The following is a 21,391-nucleotide window of genomic DNA, read 5'->3' on the forward strand; positions in this document are numbered from 1 at the left end:
GACCTTAGTGCGTGTATCACGAACACACTAGTGGTTCTCACTCTTCTTGCCATCTACACACATGCATACGATCTTGGGACTTCAACTAAGCATGTATCATATACCTCCAGTCCATAAAGAACTGACACACTTAAGAGAGCAACCAAACAACTGGTCAGCTACAATTTCAAAACACAAGCTTTTGCACGCAAATCTACAGGGAATTACAGCTCCATTCTGTTAGTAGCTATTCATGCCGAGTACGTGGGCAAGCTAGCATTCTTACCTGACGGAAGATGACCTGCTACTGAACTCCGTGCGCCCACTCTTTAAAAATGTATAAGCTGATCTAATTATGCAGGATCATACTGATGGCTCTGTGGGTTAATTAATTGTTCACCTCTGGCTGGTTTCAAGTCACACTGAAAACTGAGTCCCATCAACTAGCTGCAAATGAGATTTCTCAAGCAGAAGGTTGATTTGTAGCACAGCAAGCATCCTGTGGAATAAATCACGGCATGGCTCTCCTACGAAGCCGTCCGGCTTCCCCAAACACATCATTTGTATCTTGTGAGCACTGATCATCTAACTTTAGCTGGAGTGAGGAAAGATATTAATGTTAAAATTAATTTATCTGCTGGATTCTTGCCTAATAAATACTGGGAGTGTTTCGGTATGTGACATTAGAATGGTCTCTTCTTCTGAAATGTTTACTTTAATAACATAACGGGACATTAACTGTTAGCTGTCTGAATATATGATCCATGTATTGGAGTGTCCATCTACTTTCTTTTCCTATAGGATAAGCCATGAATTAAGACGAAGGACCAATTCAGTTCCTTGCATGTGATGCAAAGATTGCACAGGATACAGTCAATAAGTACCGGAACTGTGAATGAGGGTGGCGTCACAAATAAAGGTGTTCAGTTTAGTTGCTATCATTCATACCGAAATGCTTCACTTGGGTTACAGCTCATAACACTTCACCTTTCATTTGAATGAAACAAATTTATTGTTCTCCCCATTTTTAAAAGGATGTTAAGCTTTGCTATTTTCAATGAAAATGGTACTGTTCTTGTTGCTTGTTCCTTTGTATTCAGTGAAAAGTAGATTACCTATTCCCATTGTAATGTACCGCTCAAAACTGTTTCTGCAGTTTGTAATAATATATCTGCCAATAAAATGGAGTAGAACTATTTTCTTGGAAGCATTCCTGTGGGAATTATTATAAAATATTTTCCGACTTCGAGTTTAACAGCATTAGGAAAAAGTTGCTACACAGATGAAATTCGTGACTACATAACATGACTACTTTCCAGAATGAATGTGGGAGATTAACGTGCCTCCACATTAAATTGCATAAAAGTCACCTTCAGCTCTCCTTAACTGTCAAGTCCTTGTTGAGCAGGTTTGGAGTGGGCAGCTATGATAAGGTCTCAAAAGACCCTGATGTTGCTGGCAGCAGGACCCCACCGTGTGATAGGATGAAAACTTCTATGTGATTGAGGGAATGGCTTTCGGAGACTAGTTTTTCTTGGGCGTTAAAGTATAGATAAAATTAATAACATATACAGGAACAAATAATCAGCAAATGGTGGTAATATATAATAAATTAATTAGGTATAAGTTAGAAAACTAATGTTAAGTTGTAGGAGGCAAAGTCATGGTTGGTGTAAAAGATGAACAGGCCCTCTGAGAGGTCCAAGAAGTCCCTCTTTTAAAGACTACAGAACAAAATTTGATCATAGGATCTTATTATTTCAAATGATAAAATTATAAAGCTTCTTGATAATTACTAACTCATTCATAATGAGGCAATCTCTGCCACTTACCACTTAAGAAATGAAACCTAATAACAGACAGCCAATTCATCATATTGTTTAAGCTAGGTGGATTTTGAGAGTTCTCCTTCGTGTTTCTATTCACATCACATGTATGTCAGTTTCACATTTTTAATACCCTTTTTATGAGTGGTTCTATGGTTCATGGGTGTATTGACAAAATTGCTTATTTTGAATTTTTCTTCATTAAAATCCACATAGAACTTAGCTCACTTTAGCTTGAATTTAGAATCTCCCTGTTCAACTCGATGCCTGAACATGTTTCGTCAATAGAGCAGGTGTGCACTGACTTCTAAAGGCTGATTCTGCTGTGATCAGACCTCCAGAAAGCACTTATCTGTACACTTGTGTCACTGTGCACGACACCACATGTCTTCCACACCAGTGAACGATGGTCTCCTCTAAGAGACGTTTCATGACCTCAAACTGGTGAAGGATGTTAAGGAATTACCTCTTCCTAAGCATAGCTAAAAACAAGAGTGTTTTTAAAATACTTCTTTTCTAGCACTTATATTTTACATCACCCCTGAGAATAAATGTCAATGTGTTTGCAAAAGGGGAGCGAGGAATGAAAATCATATCCCAATAACTAGGAAGGGAATGCAGGAGTCAGGCTGTAGAAAGTTTGGACAAACTACCTGCCCTCCGAAATACTTTCTCAGACCAAACGAAAGCAGTAAAAACACTCGCCAATGATTCTCAATCTCAGAAAAATTATGCTTGTGGAGATTTCTCTAAATGTAGAGGTTTATTTTCTCTCAGGTGTAATTTAGAGACCAATATGCATTACAGACTTAGTCATACAAAACAGACTTATTCATAGTGTTATCACAGATGCGTTTATTATTTGTAAAAGGAAAGGAAACAATGAAGATGTTGGAGGGAACAGAATATGACATGGGATGGAGAAGAGCAGGTTACAGAGACGCACTGTCTAGCACATGAAGTCGAGAGCTGCAACTTAACGAATGACAAACATATTCTCCTTCTCCATGACAGTTAGCCAACAACGCCTTTACTTCCATGATAAATAGCAACATAATATAAAATAGGTATTCATGGAGGATATAGAAAATACTGCATTAATAAACAAGTATGATATCCTACTCTAAAAAATGGACAGAATTCCAGAGGTCTTTTCCATTCCCCAAGTACTTCAAATCCCTAAGAAATCTGAAAACGATTTAATTCGTGTTTCATCTGGACTTGCGAGATCATAGGAGCTTTGACAGAACTGAAAAACCCAATTAATTCTGTGGTCGAACGACTGAGAGAAATGAAACTGCACACAATGCTAAGACGATCACTGTACCATCTTGCTGGTCACCCAGCTTTCCAGTGCGAAAGGAAATACAGAATATATTCACAGTGAGAACACAGTGCAAGAAGTGGCTTAGGCGCTCGCCTTCAAGGCAGCGTGGGACCCCAGTTTGATCTTCTCCAACACTTTTTTAAATGGCACAGAGCTGCAGACATGCCTCACACGTGGTTGCAGTCACCCCCCAAATAAAATGGAAATTTGAGTTTGGGGGAACCCCAGCATATCGTCTCTCAAATCTATCCAGTCTGGGCTGTGCGGCTTTAAAACAGCCTTAACCACATTTCTTCAGAAACAAGAGCTGGATGAACAGCACCAAGACTACCAATCAAAGCCAGTTTTATCTAGAGCAGTGGTTCTCAACCTTCCTAATGCTGCAACCCTTTAACACAGTTCCCCATGCTGTGGCGACCCCTAACCACAAATTACTTTGCTGCCATTTCATAACTGTCATTTTGCTACTGTTATGAATCATCCTGATATGCAGGACTCTCTGATACATGACCCGCAAAGGTTGACCTAGATTCTAGGTGCTCTCAGCTGGTCTACGGTAGCAGAATTAGAGGTAGGTGAGCTTCAGTGAACAAGTAAATGCCCACTGTTCCTTTTCACAGAAGATTATTCCAGGCTGGTGTTGCAATTCGCATTGGTAACTGGCGCCGTTACCTTGCATGCCTCTGATGACCCCAAGTTTGTGATATGTTGTGAGCAAACGCTCCCATTACCATCTATGCTTGCACTTGAATGAACAGCGTATTCACTGTAACTGATTCATGGTTGTTAACCTCTAAGGTGAATTACAGTTCTATACACGGGGGGCAGGTAGTGCCCCACGTGGTATTCAGGTTCATTTACCTTCTGAACACTGAGGAATGTCACAGACTTCGTAGCGTACCTCTGGATTGCTTGTGAAACACCAGGGTCCCCCTTCTTCCCCTCGAGGATTTCGACAGTAGTTTTCCTGCAGGTCTTTATCGCGATAGCTCGAAGGCAAAAAGCTAGTTTTAAAATGATAATCGTCACAGTATAAGAGCATGCAGCATTAGTGTTAGCCTATTAATTATACTAGTGACTGGGTATACTTTCCCCCAAAGTAGAGAAACATCTACTCATGCAATTTAGCATGGACTTAAATTTTGCTGGTTCCAATATGCTTAAATACTTGCATTTTATCAAAATGTACCTAACTGAACTCTCGGTATCCCACGCCAAATCAGTAATGACTAGCCTCTGAATTGCCTCAAGCCCAAATATTCTGAAATATAATCGTGTTTTATAAAATGCAATTTCAACACTCCAAATCACAGGTAACAATTTCCCAGACTTAGAAAAACCTAAGCCACCATCTCTGCAGTTGACTTGCAGACCTCACCTTACACTGCTTATCTGGGGTCGCTATCTGCTTATACACTGCTTTCCTCAGGAGGGAAATCACACATACACACACACATACACACACACACACACACACACACACACACACACCTTGTTTCTTCACAGTTGAGAAAAAGATTGATGATGTAGCATGAGCCAAGAATCCAGGATCAATAAGCCTGGGAACCATTTTCAACTCTTTCTCATACCAACTGTGAGATCCCAGCACATAATTTAACCCCTCTGAACCATTTGCTCGGTGATTCACTAAGAACCCAGCACTTATAAGAACTTAGATCTCATATGGCTGCTGTGAGAACTTGAAGGAGATGATGAGACACTTGACAAATGACACCTATAATTAAGAGACCCAACTCATTGTCAGTGCCGTCACAAGGAAGCTAATGGCTTGTTCTCTTCCAAAGGTTTGCTAACAATGGCTGAGATTGAGATTTGGTGTTCTCAGTTTTAGTCCATAAGTGTGTGTCATTGGGTATATTGAGATCAATTTAGTAGCTTCACCAAAAATATCTAAAGATCTAGAGGCAGTCTGTGACCCAGAAGTATACTCCAGGAAGAGAAAAGGTGAAAGCAGTCTCTGTTTGTAATGCTTACAGTACCAGATCCTTTAATTGTTCACTCCAAAGCATCACAACAGAAGACCATTCTTCAATAGACAATGCCAGTAAAAACATTTCAACCCAGTCACAAGTTTAGTAGTTAACTGGGCTTTTGCTAAAAGATGTTTCTACGTTTATTGGCCTCACTTTTGTGCATGAATACAAGCTATAAAGAGCTAAGTCTCTCATTAAATATGATTCAAATGAGTTCTCTATCGAGTGACATGATAGTTGGGTAGCAGATAGGCTAATTATCTAGAGCTGGTCTATGACATAAATCGAAATATCATTCACTACACTTAAAGTTATTATGTACTAAGCAAAAAGGAAAGTGAGAGGAATCGTTTTAAAAATCAAGATGTTATACCACAGAATGAATACTGGCGTGTATCCTGTTCCAAGCAACATTTCACAATAGAAGGTTTTGTCTGAGCATGAAGGAATGCCACAGCCAGGCCTTCAAAAGACATAAATTAGTGCTCAAAAATTAAATAGCCAATCTAAGACATTACTAAACATAGGCAAGGAACCGAACTAGCATTGTAAGAATTAAGCAATTGCAAGGTGTAGCTCCATAAAGTACTCGTATCCTTGCTTCACCCGCATTTTAAACAAAGGAAATAGAAATAAGACATCATTAGGTCATGTGATTGGTGGAAGTTAAATAATGCAATTAAAGATAATTATAATTTTTAAAGCCTTCACAAGAATTGATTCTGAAAGATAAACCATTGATCTTTTCTTAGTTGCAGGCAGTTCCGTCATTCTAGAATTTTGTGTCTGTGTCCTGTGTTTGTAATATTGCCTGACATATATTTTCTTTCATTGATTAGCACTTCTCCAAATGTTCATAGTAAATTTATAACAAAATACTGCTCTATGAGAAATAAAACTGATTTTTTTACTTTATATATTTGATGAAGTAACTCATCAACTACATTCACTTAAGGAAAGTCTATTGTAAATTTACATTAGGAAAGGGCAGTGGTAATATTAGTTAAGAGCCATCCCTGCATCATATGTACATACTTATCACCTGGTTGGTGTGGGAATGATGCTCCCCAGACAATTATTTATTTGGTTACAGGTTTGTCAAGGGAACAATATTTTACTGAAGACACTAGTGATTTCAGAGAACTGGATGAGAGGGGAGGTGGGGAGGAACTGAGAGAAGGGTATTCCATAATCAGGATACACTGTGTAAGAAAAAATGTCTGATTTTAATAGAAGGAAAAAAGTTTCAAATCATAAAATAAAATTGCCCAGTATAACCAAAGAAGGAAGAGACTAGTGATTTTAGAATGTGTTCTTTTAAAAGTAGAAAGTAGCTGGAGGTCGGGTGGAGGGAAAGAGAGGAGGGGACGGGGGAAGAACATGGCCAAAAGAAGAAAAAATTCTCACTGGGGTTAAAGTCAGAAAATGAAGAGAAAAGATGTTCTTGTTTTTATAATTATGAGTCAATTGACATCAAATTTCTCTTTGGGTCATAGAGGTTAAAGAGCTTCTCGTTTCTTTATTTGGTGATTTCGACCTTCCCCCAAGGTAGCTGGCTTTCTTCTGTGTCACAAGGTGTTCAGGCAACATCCCACACTTGGTCAGGGTATGAAGCCTCATCTGGTCTTTCGCGTATAGGTGTTCATTAGACGAATGTTTATGAGAGCTTGTTCCACAAGAGGCCTGTGCCAGCCCGTGGGGTCTGTACTGAGCTGTTACTCACATAGATACTATTTTTATCTCTGTCCTTGCTGTTAGCAAAGTTTAAGAGAGATAAGTTGAAGAAATATTTAAAACTGGGTTATGTCCAAATATACTCTAAACCATAAACTAGGTCTTCTGGGTGCTAGGCTCCCTCTTTTTTCTTTCTTTTTAATATAAACTGTGTTCATCGAAAACTTGATCTATTCTATCATCTGCTTCATTAATGAATGCTAGGAAGCCAGTGATGGATATAGATGTAGATATCAGGTCACCTGATTCTCTGTTAAGCTTTTGTACTAATTTCAACATCTATCATCATCTTTCCATTAAGCCATTTGTAAAATATTTCAGTTTAGAAAGTCAACAATAAATCACTCTGCTAGACAAAAACATATTTCTTTTTTAAATTAAACTTTGGTTACCACCTCATTTTAAAGTGTTAAGTTATCACGAAGCTAGCCCCCTTAAACTGCTAATTGATGAAAATTAAGTATTGCTTTCCTTGAACAAAATGGGGATTTGAATAATATGTAAGTTGCCTATGTTCCTTGGCACAATATCTACTTGGATAGAAAAGCCAGTTCCCAGGGAGATTCATTTCACATTTACTCTTCAAGCAGAGAATGACAATTATAGAGAATTCGGGTTAAAATAAAACCTCAACTGAGTCTAGAACTCTCCTGGTCTAAGGTTGGATTGATTTTGATCGGATTTCTTTGCTAGTGAAAAGTTAGGTCTAACTATCAACCAATGAGTTTTCTTCCTTACGCACACCTATAATAAGGAAGAACAAAATTCATTATATTATTTCTGATCTAGAGGCAATATCATGTTTTAGAGACATTCTTTTAAAACTGTTGTAAATTACTTTGGAACGTTGTCGTTTCCTATTATTGAAATACTACTACAGACTCAATTAACTTGGACAGTCACTAGCTAGGGTTTGTCAGGCAAAGTCCCAAGGTTTCATTACAGCATTGAACAACCTAACTTTTACATTATACCTCAGTTGGTTAACTCATATATGTTTGCTAAAACAAAATCAATCTTGCAAGCAAGCATATGCTTTTTAAAAGTAGAAAGGAACTGGTGGGGAGAGGGGGGAAGGCAGATAAGAACATGGGGGAACTGAATGGGTCAGTTTGGGGGAGGGACAGAGAGGGAAAGCAATGAAAGAAATATCTTGATAGAGGGAGCCCTTATGGGGTTAGGGAGAAACCTGGGGCTAGGGAAACACCCAGGAATCCACAAGGATGACTCCAAGCAATAGGGAATAGGGTGCCTGAACTGGCCTTCCCCTGTAATCAGACTGGTGACTACCCTAACTGTCATCATAGAACCTTCATCCAATATGATGCTCATCGGATGGAAGCAGACCCAGAGATCCACAGCCTAGCACTGGGCCGAGCTCCTGGAGTTCAGGAGAAGACAGGGAGGAATAATTATATGACCAAGGTGGGGTCAAGATCATGACGGGGAAATCCACAGAGACAGTTTACCTGAGCTAGTGGGAGCTCACGGACTCTGGGCCGACAGCAGGGAGTCTGTCTGGGACCAAACCATGCACTTTGAAAGTGGGTGGCCGCTCTGTGACTTGGTCTTTTGGTGGGGCCTCTGGCAGTGGGACCAGGTTTTATCCCTGGAGCGTGAACTGACTTTTTGGAGTCCACTCCCTATGGTGGTATACCATGGTCAGCCTTGATACAGAGGGGAGGGGCTTGGTACTTCCTCTCCTTGAAATCACAGGTTTTGTTGACTCCCCATGGGAGGCTTTACCCTCTCTGAGGAGTGGATGGGAGGAGGAGGGAGAGGTAGGGAGGAGGAGAAGAGAGAGAGGGAACTGTGGCTGTTATGTAAAATGAATTAAAAAATCGATGTAGAAAGGAATGAAATGTGTATTCATCAAGGAAAGGCATCGCGTGTTGCTAATACAGACAAGTCAGAAAAGACACACTGCAGGGAGAGTCACGATCTCATGCTGGAGGGTTGGTTGCTGCACATTCTGGGCTCCCTGGGAAACTGTCTTGAAAACACTAGACTGTTTGGGCTACATTTGCACTACGTAACTAAGAACAGAAAGACATGTGCTGTGTTATTTGTCTAAGGAATATATGAAAAAAATCAGGTTAACTGTCTACCGGGTTAACTGTCTAACATGGTAAACTTAACCATCAGCTGAAGTTTCTAACCAGATAGAGCTGTTTCAAACTAGTTGAGTTATTACTGAGACTATTTGTGAAATAGGTCTGGACATTTGATTCTCTGGTGCATATGAAATGTTGATGTTTTTCCTCCATGATGATCAGAAACTCATAAGCCTATGAATACTATCTTTATTGATCTTCAAATCCTTTTCTTCTGCTATAGTGAATAAAGTTCTCTTCGGTGTAGATGTGTAATGTGGAAGAAAAATGTTTCTCAAGACTTTAACAACAGGTGACATAAGAAGCAGCAAGCCAGTTAATCTGGGGCAAGAGAGCACTAACTAATGGGCTCCAGTTTCATCTGCCCTTCAGAACCAATAGAGGACCGCTATCCCCACCCCTACTCTGGAGGATCTAATTCAGTCGATCTGTTTGTAACTTTGGTAGTGGAAGTTTCCAAGGTTTTCAGTGAGTCATTTTAACCTGCAGCCGTAGCCGAGACCTACCAAGGTTTAAGCGCACCTTTTGTGAGGTCTAAATCATGGATTCCCATGAATTCCAAGTACCCTCTCAAAGGCAAAAAGCAGAGATAATCGTTTTCAATAACAAACTGAGACACTGAAGTTAAAAAAAAAAAAAAGCTAGGCCATATTTAAATAATAAACTTGTGAATCTTTTGATGGCTCCATAAAATTCTGTGTAAGTTTTGGCCTTGTGTAGTTCAGCAAACTGACTGAGCAATGGTGGAAGGCTGAACTAGCCAGAGAACTAACGAGTAACTGTTCCCATGCAGACAGGCTAGCTTGCTTCCTCTTTTCCCCATGCTGTTCTTACCTGTGCTCGTGGGGGATCATAGAACTCCAAGGCTGACACTTGATGCCACTCTTGGTGATGGATACTGTCCCCTTGTAGCTGCTTCCTTTGCCAATGATGCAGTTTCTAATATAGTCTATTGATTAACCAAGAGGAAAGAAGGTTAGAACTATGTGAAGCGCGTGCTGTACTCACTGGAGAGGAAAGGTAAGAATCCACTTATGCACGTGAGTTACTGACTGATACAAACCATTTCCAACGATACTGAAAGCTGGCACTAGTGTTTTAAAAGCAGGACATTTCAGAGGGAAGCAAAGCAAGCAAGTCAAGCAGTCACACGTTTCAATTTTGTGTGTATAATAGAAGCTAAGTACAGAGATTATTCTTCATCCTTTACTTGAATGAGTTTACAAACTCCGCTGGGTAGACCACTGGAACTTGACTGAATAAATACACCTAAGAAAATATTAAAAGCAAAACATAGATAACTTCCAGAATCTATTTTAAATTATGAATTAATATATCAGAAAGTGAAACTGATTTGTCTTTCCCAGCTCAGCAAAGTCATGTGGTTTTGTTTGGTTTCGCGGTTGTTATTACCTCTCTATGTGTGTATGTGTGTGGTGGTGTGAAATAACTACGCAGGGTCAATTATCGTTCTGCACTTTCAAATAACATCAGCTTCTAGCACAGGGAACTGAATTCTAAACAGGAGCATATGAGTTTTAGACAAGAGGCTTTGCAGCTAGTCAACTGGAGGAAGACTGAGTAAAAGGACGCCTGGTTGATCACAAATTAGACTTCAGATATGTAAAATTATTGGGGTATGTAAAAATTGTTCTACTTCCTACTATTAGCTTTTACTTAAAGATCCAATAAATTGACCTAAAGGTGTCTATGTTTGGCATCCATATTCTAATTCAAGAGGCTACAATAGGTTCTTACAAAAAATTAATAAAATAAAGATCATTTTCATAAGTTCAATTAATAATTTTTATGTCACATAATGAAATATTTAACCTGCCAAAAGCATATTTAATATTATATAATTATCTCATTGGTATATTTTTGCTTTTTAAACAGTGTAAATAGTTACATATTATATCATATATAATATAATTTCACATAATAGACAAATTAACAATTTTAATTCTTTAATTAAATAATTTTAAAGCATGCACACATGAACTCAACCTATTTGCCCCAAATCTTCATGCTTTGTTATCATCACCAACCGCCAATATAATGAGCTGCACAAAGTTGTTATAATTGAAAATACTACCTTAATCCTAAAATTTGCCACAGTATAGGGTATGCTGATCTCATAGCCTAAATGACACATCAGAAAATGAATGTTGAAAAGACAAGCTGAGGCGGAAGATGGATCTAAATGAAGGGAAATCTGGGAAGCACAGCCTTCTGTCTAACGCGGTATCCCGACAACCATAGTCAAGGCACCAGGTTCTTCCGCCTTAATCAGTGCCTGACCGGGTCACAGGTCAGGACTGACCAGGACACCAGCATGGAAGACCTAGTGGCAAGAAAATGCAAGTGTTGGGATTACCCTTTATCTCGTCATGTAGTGCTTAGAAAGAAGGCCATTACCTTTGTTTTCATAGAGGTCAAACTCGTGGCCAAATCCCTTCTTCACTCCACTTGACATACTATTGAAAGGGAACCAGTGGCATCGTTTTCTTGTCTTGTCAAAAACAAAGGCCCTGAAAAAGGCAGCCGAGTGAAAGGAAAGAATGGCACAATTCAACAGTTTTGGTTTTTGTTTTTAATGGACACATGGTTTACTAAGGAGGACATACAGAATAGGGCATTATTGCATATTAAAATACAGTAGTGTGTGCATGCGTGTGTGCGTGCGTGCATGTGTGTGTGTGTGTGTTCCTGATTTTGATGGAACAAAAAGGAAGGACAAAACAAAGATTTTGTAGGTATCGATTAGAAAACCAGATCAATACTCTGGAAAGTATTGACATTAATCACAATGACTTGTAGAAAAACTGAAGGTTTCAACATTGCATATAACAACTACCTAGATTATTTCTGAAGACTTTTTAATAGTTTTGGAAGTGTCCAGTTAGTTGGAAGGTTTTAGTTATAATCAAGTGATTACGTTTGCGATATCTTAATTAGCATGCAAAGCTGGTAAATATCCAAATGTATTCTCAAAATAACACATCCTGTGGGCCTAATGATGTAGCCCTGTGTCCAGCTACAGGGATGCTGAGATTGGAGAAATATATTGAAGGCCTATATAGACTACAGAGTAAGTTCAAGGCAGACATGAACAGTTTTGCAAGACCCTGGCTCAAAACAAAACAAAATATATAAAACGGTTAGGAATATAGGTCAGTGGAATTCATGTCCTAGCATGGATAGAGATTTAGATGTCCCCCCTCAGTCTTGCAATAAAATAGCTAGAATGATTAGATGCATTAGGCTGTGTCCCTAGGCTCCTGGAAAAAATAGCATTGTGCATCTCTTATACTCGGTCAAGGAAGTTTCCTATCAAAGTAGATAGTGCTTAATGCACAGTCTCCTTAACCGCCGAAGTACTAAGAACAGTAACTGTAGGGACCTGCCCCCCCCCCCCCCCAGCTCAAAGAACATCCTACAAAAGAAGGAAGAAAGAGTGTAAGAGCTGGGGGATGGGGAGGCGTGCTATGAAATAATGCCACCCCTGGACACAACCTGGCCGTTCCACAGAGCAGTTCACAGCAGCTCTTGCTGCCCACACAAGACCAAGCCAGTTGTGTCCAGCATGGAATGATGACCGGCTCCTGAGGAGCCATGGCCAGCCGATGGCTGCTAAGGGAGAAAGGGTCACCTTTCTTTCAGGGGTGTGGCCACTAGTAGATTGTCTATGTTTCACTAGACGACCCAAAGTCATGCACATGTAAGTACCATGAATTGAACTCAGTGGGAACTTTTTTTATTGATTTTTATTGGGCTCTATATTTTTCTCTGCTCCCCTCCTTGCCTCTCCCCTCCCCTTCAATCCTCTCCCGAGGGCCCCATGTTCCCAATTTACTTAGAAGATCTTGTCTTTTTCCACTTCCCATGTAGATTAGATCCATGTATGTCTTTCTTAGAGTCCTTATTCTTGTCTAGGTTCTCTGAAATTGTGATTTATAGGCTGGTTTTCTTTGCTTTATGTTTAAAAAAAACCACTTATGAGCAAATACATATGATAATTGTCTTTCTGGGTCTGGGTTACCTCACTCAAAATGATGTTTTCTAGTTTCATCCATTTGCCTTCAAATTTCAAGATGTCATTATTTTTTTCTACTGTGTAGTACTCCACTGTGTAAATGTACCACATTTTCCTTATCTGTTCTGCAATCAAGGGATATCTAGGCTGCTTCCACATTATGGCTATGACAAACAATGCTGCTATAAACATAGTCAAGCACATGTCCTTGTGGCACGATTGAGCATCCTTTGGATATATACCCTAAAGTGATATTGCTGGGTCTTGAAGAAGGTTGTTCCCTATTTTTCTGAGAAATCACCATACTGATATCTGAAGGAGCTACATCAGTTTGAACTCCCACCAGCAAGGCAGTAGTGTTCCCTTTACCCCACATCCATAAGTTGTCATCAGTGTTTTTGATCTTGGCCATTCTTACAGGGGTAAGATGGAATCTCAGAGTTGTTTTGATTTGCATTTCTCTGATGACTAAGGATGTTGAACATTTCCGTAAGTGTCTTTCAGTGGGCATTTTTTCTTTTTAAAGGACATGAATTTTAGAGCAAGATGTATTGGGGGCCTGAGAAGAGTTGGATGCACTGGGGACTGGACATGACTGAGATATATTCTAAGCATACAAGAAATTTTTGAGGAAAAAAAACTGTATTAGGCAAATCACCACCCCTAAATAGTGTCTTAAAAAAGAAGAATCTGAGTGAAATATTTGGAAACTGTCATACAATATCCTTGTTTGGTGAGCCATAAAATGTGAAATTTACTAAATAGAATGGATGTCTCACTATAAGGTACTGTTTCTAAGTCAATACTCCCGAAATAAGTTTATCATATACATTTTTATTTCAAAACTATTAACATTAGACAATATGTTTTTAATTCATATTCTCATGGAAGACGTCTACATGTGTCCCCATTATTCCTGCAGCAAATATTATACTGCTTTTCACATTGCTTACTAAAAGTATTAACTAAAACAAATTGATAAATACCGGAAAATATTTTAGCTTTTTTAAAGGTAATTTCAGTCAGAAAAGCAGTTTTGATTTCCAGTGTATAGAACCTTTCCTTCCTCTGATTATAACTGCATAGGCTCTTTATGGTATTCCTTTATGTGAAGTATGTGGGACCATCACATTCCTAGCATTGAATTTTTCTCTAAATTTACCTCATCCTTATCTTCAAGTTCTGCATTAAATAATCACAATAAAATGTGCGTCTTCTATTGCTTTTCCCCTCCATTGCAACTCTGAGGAGAGAAGACCCAACGCCAGCCCAATTGCCAATAGAACATCTCCATAGATTCATGCAGCTTGGACGCTGATTGAGAGTAATCTTTCCTGCTTCATTTTCCCCAATCTCGAGGCCTTTACACAAAAGTCAAACTGAAACCCAGTTATCCTAGGGACAAGCTTGCAAATCCAGTTCCCACTGTGGTTGCCAGGAAATGTCTTCCTGGGAGTGGCAGTTGGCTTTGAAAACAGAGAAGAGATAGTCTTTCCTCTGCCTAAGTCTGCTGAAGACCTTCTGTGACCATGTCCTGCCCTACGGGCCCATAATCCTCATTTCTCTGAGCCAGGGAACACTAAATGGGTACCACTCACATGAAACCACTGAATTCTGTATTCTCATAAAAGGCCACTGTCAAAAAGCAGAATATGCAAGAATTGAACATTCATAGAATGTCTTCAAAAATCTCATATTTAATACCATCTATAAAATTTGGGGTCTTGTGCATTCCCAGCAGACACACCAACACTGAGTTACATCCCAGGCACATAATCTTTTGTTAACGATTTATTTATTATCAGATTATATGGGTGTGCTTAAGGGAATTAATGTGTACCACATGTGTGCAGATGTCTCTGGAGGCCAGTACAGGACATCAGATACCCTGGAACTGGTACAGGTGTTGGGTGCTGGGGGAGGGGGTTAGGGAAGCCCCTAATATTAGTTCTGGGAACTAACCAGGTCCTCTGCAAAAGCAGCAAGTGCCCTTAACCACCAAACCATCTCTCCAGCACCCAGTGCTGTTTTTTTAAACAACACTAGAAAATAAACCAACACAACACATTTTTTAAGTATGGTGTGTGTGTGTGTGTGTGTGTGTGTGTGTGTGTGTGTGTGTATACCTTTGTAACCCAGGCTAGTATTGAACTTGAAATGACCAACTTCCTCATTTGGGGATTATAAGAATGCAGCACTACACCTTGCTCAGGAAATTGATGTTCTTACTGCCACTTCAGATGAAATTTTCACTTTGTTATTTCAAGGTTGTAAGCTTTCGCCTCTGAGATCACTGGCAAGGCAATGAGGAATTCTTAGGGAGAAGGGGGCTGTCAAAAGATAAGACCCTCTCTACTTGAAGCCACTCGAGCCTCGGAATGGCTCCACCCCTCTCCGCCATAGCTTTATCAACATCTCCCCAGCTTCTTTGAAGCAGTCTGTGCTGCTGACACCAGTCGCTCTAGGTTTATATGAGTCTATCAACACGTTTTATTGAAATCCCTACAGAGATGATAGAGGTTGCAGGAAATTTTGGCTGTTGCCCAGTTCCTACCCAGAAAATCCTTGCAACGTTCTGCTATGGAAGAAAACAAGACACATAACAAAACAAAAAAGAGATAAAATTCAGTCCAATTGAATTTTAGCTCCATGTTAATTGTTGAAAATCCATAGCCAATGCAACTGTTTACTTTGAAAGGCAGTTTTCAGAGTCGCACATGCTCATTCAGCTTCCACCGGCTGAGAGCTCTGTCTGCTATTGTGATGAGTTAAAGCTAGACTCAAACTTACTCGAAAGGACCCATTGCATTGGCTAGCAAAAAAGAAGAGAAAATATGGTCATTATATACTTACTTTATTTGAAAAATACCCAATAAAGAAACAAAGAGACTTACTTGCAAGTGAACGGAAGGCCCTTATTCCTGATACATCTGTTGGCACACTCATCCGCTGAGTTCATTTTCTTGGTTTTAATCTTCAATAATGGATCTTCCTTGGTGAGAGTAGTCTTTGCTGACTTTTTGAATTCATGAAGTGTATTTCTTCTCTTCTTCTGTCCTTCTATTAATACAAAAATTAAATAGTTCAACTTGAAAGTAAGGTTTTTAATATTTATAGAGGGGGAAATGTCTTAAGGAACATCCTCAAAATAATGATTTTGTAGAACAACACAGCATACCTCTAAGGGTTGGACAGAGTTGAGTGAGGATGTGTAAGAGAAAGAGAGAAGAACATTATAAGTATTTAAAAACAGATAGTTGCTATGTAAATCCACTAATCTACATCCTTTCAAATAAAGGTTGCATTGAAAAATTAGGACAAAGTTCACCCCAAAGAATAAACAACCTTAAAGAATAATTATTTCAAAATTAGGACAAAGCTCACCCTAAAGAGATGATGCTCTCCAGACAACACAGAATCAAACATCGGTGCCAGAGGCACATGGATACTTTGTAATTAATTCTCCTCTCAGTGGTTCCTTATAGAAGCTAAACTGCGAACTAGGTAAATCTATTCAAAGGCAAGTGAGAAACTTCTCACAAAATCTTTGCACTGGACAAATTCTTCTGACTTGTTTTTTAAGTGCTCCATACTATACATATTTTAGCCCCTCTCTTCTTAGTTTTGTGCAAAAAGAATGTATACCGTGTTTGGGACACTCTTTCTCAATTTCATGAAACGATTTGTTTTGAGATCAATCTAAACACTGTAAATCAAATGTCTGGAAAGTTTAATCCTTTAATGTAGCAATACCAATTTTCTTCATGAAGGGGCAAGACCTTTAGATAGCATGAAACTTACTATAAACCTGAAAAACAGAACCAACAATTCATAAAGATCTTAAATTTATGTATAATTTGAAAGTAATAAGAACTTATTCCTTCATTCTTTTTGCTTGTTTGTTTGTTTGTTTTTCAAGACAGGGTTTCTCTGTGTAGCTTTGGGGCCTGTCCTGGAACTCCCTCTGTCGTCCAGGCTGGCATCGAACTCACAGAGATCCACCTACCTCTGCCTCCACAGTTCTGGAATTAAAGACATGTGCCACCACCGCCGGGCTTATTCCTTCATTATTAATTTCCCAAAAGTACCCCATTATAATACTGATCAAACTAATTTGCACCAATCATCTATTACACCACAGCTATTGCAAAACAAGTATGGGACCATGCACATCTGCCCATCCGCTTATTTAATATCCCTTAAGACAATGGCGATTTAGTGCATTCATTTTTAGCTGGAGGTAAGGAAAGACATAGGGAGCAATGAATTGAGCGCTTCGAAGACTTCAGACCGGAAAAGCAGAGACCCAGCTTCAAAGCTAGCACCCAGACCCATTCACATGGCCATCTTTTATCTAAGAATTGCTAAGAATGTATGTGGACATGGGCTCTGTAAACATTTCCTGAACATTTGGTTCAGAGCTATCAGTTGAAGAGAAGCTTGGAAGCTACCACAGGAAATGAATTCCTTCTCTTTAGATGTTGTGAAGTCTGTCAGGAAAGGAGGGTGAAGCTTTCCGGTCGGGAAAGTTGGGGAGATGGCTCCCGGAGTGCAGTGCCGAGAAGGGCATCATCCCGTTTGCCAGCAACAACCGGCACCGGTTGGTTTACTAAGGATGCAGATGCTGCTCCTTAACGTCTATCCGAACCTGAAGTCAACAGTAAATGAGAGAAAACATGCACTTCTCCAAGGTCTGAGTTCTCTGCAAAACTCCAGAACACAGATTCCAACAGACTGGTACTAACCCCTGCGGTGATGCTTTCCCTTGGGCTATAAGATACAACTACTATGATGTCAGAGATTTTGTTTAAACAAAACCTTGATACATAAAGTCAATCAAATAATCTATCAGTATGTTATTTCATGAAATTGGGGTCAAAAATTCCTTGCATAACATTGACAGGCAGCTGAAGCTGGGATTTTTTACTGACTTGCCAATTGACTTTGTGTAATGACATGAAATTTTAAGATACTGATTGTTCAATCTAGAAATAAAAAGGCTAAATTAATCAATAGAGCTGTTTGAGCTATATTCATTAAGTAAATATTATGAATACAATTAGGAATTGCAACGAAATGGATGTTTTAGAGTTCTGGTATTATTTTTGAAATTTTATCACTGAATTTCTGGCACAACCGCTCTTCTTACAAGAAAGAAAGCCATGCTACTGGCAGATCCACATTCTCATCATTGAATCTTGTTAATGAGAGATAATTTTTCCATCATGAGTTCCTCTTTCTGCGGCCTTATTTCTCTACTTCTTTGGTGCTCCTAAATACTTCATACCATAAAGATAATTTAATTCCTTATAAATTTAAGCATTTCCTGTAAGTGGTAGGAGCTTACATTGAGCAATATTTGTTTTAAAAATAGCTTTTGTCAAAATTAACCATATATATACATACATATATATACTATACCTATATATAGGTATGTATACCTATAGTATATATATACCTATATATAGGTATAGTATATATATGTATAATATATATGTGTATATGTGAATTTTGCCAACTAAGAATATATCATTGGTCTTATGTATGAGTCTAAGGATATTAAAAACACAAAAGTAATTTCAAAATAGCTTTGATAAGCATTTAGTTCCTAAGGCATTTATTTTAGTAATTATCAATCCGAACAGAGCCACTGGCCAATGCTATAAGAGAGTGCACACTGATCTCTGGAAAGGAGGCACTGATTAACTTTACAGATCCTCCGCTGTCCTACTGAAATGTGTCCATGCACGAATTTGCCTCCTAGAACCAGCTCCTCTTGCTTGCCAGTAGAGGCTGAACGACTACAGATCAAAAAGCGTCCTGAAAAATAAGTAAATCCATAATCTCGCCTCGCTGTGTAATGTCGCAGCCCCAGAGCTTCAGTGCCAATAAGAACCAGTCAGAACCAGATACCAGGAGTCCCTTGACACTGGAATATCTGAACTTCCCCTCAGAACTCAGTCTCTAGACAAGATCACTCGCTCATTAGTCCAGAATATGAAGTTCAAAGTGCGTATACATCATTCACTTCTCGCGTCTATAAAATTAATTACTTCTTCAATAAGAGAAAAAAGGCAAAACAGAAGCCACTCAAAATCAGCATCTGAAAATGGAATTCCTTTGCTGAAAATAGATGTCACTGCCTTTTCCACGTGTAGCAACTGATGCTTGTTTTACTGAAAACAATTAAAAAGCCAAGCTTAACCTGGGGAGGCGGGGGGGGGGGCTCAAAATACGTTTGGAACAGATTTTTTTGCCTACTATTTTTTGATCGTGTCTGTTAAAGTTCATAAAGAAAATACTGAAGTGAAATCAAAGGGTAAGAGAGCCCTGCAAATTTGTCCACTTTCCTGTATTTTCAATTATGCTCCTTTCTCTTTTCCCAGCTTAGGAAAATATTCTGGAAGGTACATTTCCTGCACAACCTGAAGTCCCTGGTTTAGAACCGAGATTGGTGGAAACCTACACACAGAAAGCAGCGTCCAGCATGTGAAGGTAGACACAGACAGACGCATTTCTCCCACGGCCCCTGGGCCCAACGCTCATTTCTCTCAGTACCTCATATATTTCCTTCTGTGTGGAAGAACCGTGGACTTCAAAGGCAAGCCAGGCCAAGGAAGGATTTGCAGGGTGTGGAAAGAGTAGGAGCCTGGCTCCCCGTAACTGAAGACAACTACCCACATGATTAGTGATTAACAGTTTGAACTGTCAAGACGTTAAGAGGAAAGTGTACAAAGAATTGATGGAAGGCAATGGCTGTGCCTAGAGAATTTTAACTCCTGGAGATAGGGATCACCAAAAGAAGTCCCACTTTCCACTGCTACCGTCTAGGACTCAGACTTGACTCGTTGGCAGCAATGTGCTCCCCCTTTTTGGAGGAGCTAATCTCACGGTAAACGAAGGCAGTGAGAATCAAAAGCTTAGACTGAGTGATGGTGGTAGAGAAGCAACACAATAACCTCTCTCCTGAAGACTTGCTGGATAAAGTGCTCAAGGTGAGCTTGGGTGTCTCCCCATCTACCTACTTCCTTTCTGGGATTCCTCATTGTCTATGTCCTGTCCTGATCTCCTTTGCCTCTGCCCCCCTCTGGCTGCAACGCTCTTCTACACAGCAAGTAAAGTAACCACATTGAAGTGCAGCTATTTGTGTCCTGTGCGTGCAAAATTTTCACTTGCTCCCTCCGATGTTCACAACTGAGACCCCTTGGTTTCGCATGACATGCAAGGCTGTCATTCTATCCCACCTTCCCTTTCCAACCACAGGGCTATATTCCCACTAGGAACCCAGTATACCAGCCCTTAGAAGTGATCTTCCCTTGCTGTCTATAGGTCTTTCTGAAGCATCTCCTACACTTTCTTACCTTTGGGATTCAGGCAACTCCTGAAACAATCCTACCAGGGTACCCATCAATGCTGTACCTCATCTTCTCATATTTGACTTAGGTACGACAAGCATCTTTAACTAAGCATGAAGACTAAAGTAAGGAACTCTCCTCTACACTGTAATGACATTTTCTAATGCAAAAAAAAAAATGTTCTGTCTTCCTTTTTGCTAATGTTGGTTCCTTTTTTAATCACTTAGCCAAATGATTTTTCATAAGTATGCTTGAACTGATGGCAGTGTTGGGCTTTAGTATAAGAGAAAAATTACATTTTCCATTCACTTAGAAATCAGAAATTTTAGGTCAGTACCGTAGTTAACAAAGATAACTTTTAAGATGTTCAAACCCCGCTTTTTTACATGTCAAATAGATTGAAGAATGCAGGTGTTAGGACTAAATGAGTTTTAGTTTCATTTCTTAGCACTATAGCTCAAGAAACACAGTTCTTCTCCCATCTGATCACATTTGCCTTCCCTCAGACCCTTGAACAACAGGTGCTCATTTAATGTTTAATTTCTCCAATGGAGTATTCAACATATGCTTGCAGTATTCAGTGTGAGGGACTGGATGGTAATGCTATGTCGTAGATAAGCTCCTATCAAAACCGCTTGCATCATCCGCATCAAATATTTCTCAAGAAACCTCTTTAAAAAAACATCTCCATGACATCTTCTGTTCACGACTGCCTCTCAGCATGTCAGAGGACCCGCTTGCTGTCGGGTGAATAGCCACTCAAGTAACAAGGACACAGTAAATATTCAACGTCACATGGAAAGTCATAGAGCAAAACTCCCATCACATGTTCGAAAAAAAAAACTACCTGTTTCCATGTTGGAAGTCATTTCGAACAAGGAGACTGTGGAAACAAAGCTGCAAACGCAACAAAGACGGGCCCTCTTTTGATGACAATTTTAGTATTGCCCACTTCAGGAATTATTCATAGCATATAGCTGGAATTCCCAACAGCCCCATCCTGGCCTGCCGGCACCCTCTCAGACT

At 39.5% G+C, this 21,391-nt stretch overlaps 1 protein-coding gene across 2 annotated transcripts in view; it reads right to left on the bottom strand.

Moving 5' to 3' along the window:
* The window catches only part of Hgf (hepatocyte growth factor), a 65,491-nt gene that overhangs the window by 42,368 nt on the left and 1,732 nt on the right, over positions 1-21,391 (bottom strand). Inside the window, exons 2-5 of one of the 2 annotated variants that reach the window (XM_048433552.3) lie at positions 15,905-16,070; positions 11,393-11,505; positions 9,809-9,923; positions 3,994-4,121 (exon numbers count right to left, since the gene is read on the bottom strand). In XM_048433552.3, the coding sequence (XP_048289509.2) occupies positions 3,994-4,121; positions 9,809-9,923; positions 11,393-11,505; positions 15,905-16,070 (522 nt within the window). Of the gene's footprint in view, positions 1-3,993; positions 4,137-9,808; positions 9,924-11,392; positions 11,506-15,904; positions 16,071-21,391 lie in introns of both variants that reach the window. The other variant, XM_048433551.3, reaches the window with a different exon arrangement.

The sequence above is a fragment of the Myodes glareolus genome, chromosome 27 (genome assembly GCF_982192425.1).
Source record: "Myodes glareolus chromosome 27, mMyoGla1.1, whole genome shotgun sequence".
Taxonomy (NCBI): Eukaryota; Metazoa; Chordata; class Mammalia; order Rodentia; family Cricetidae; genus Myodes; species Myodes glareolus.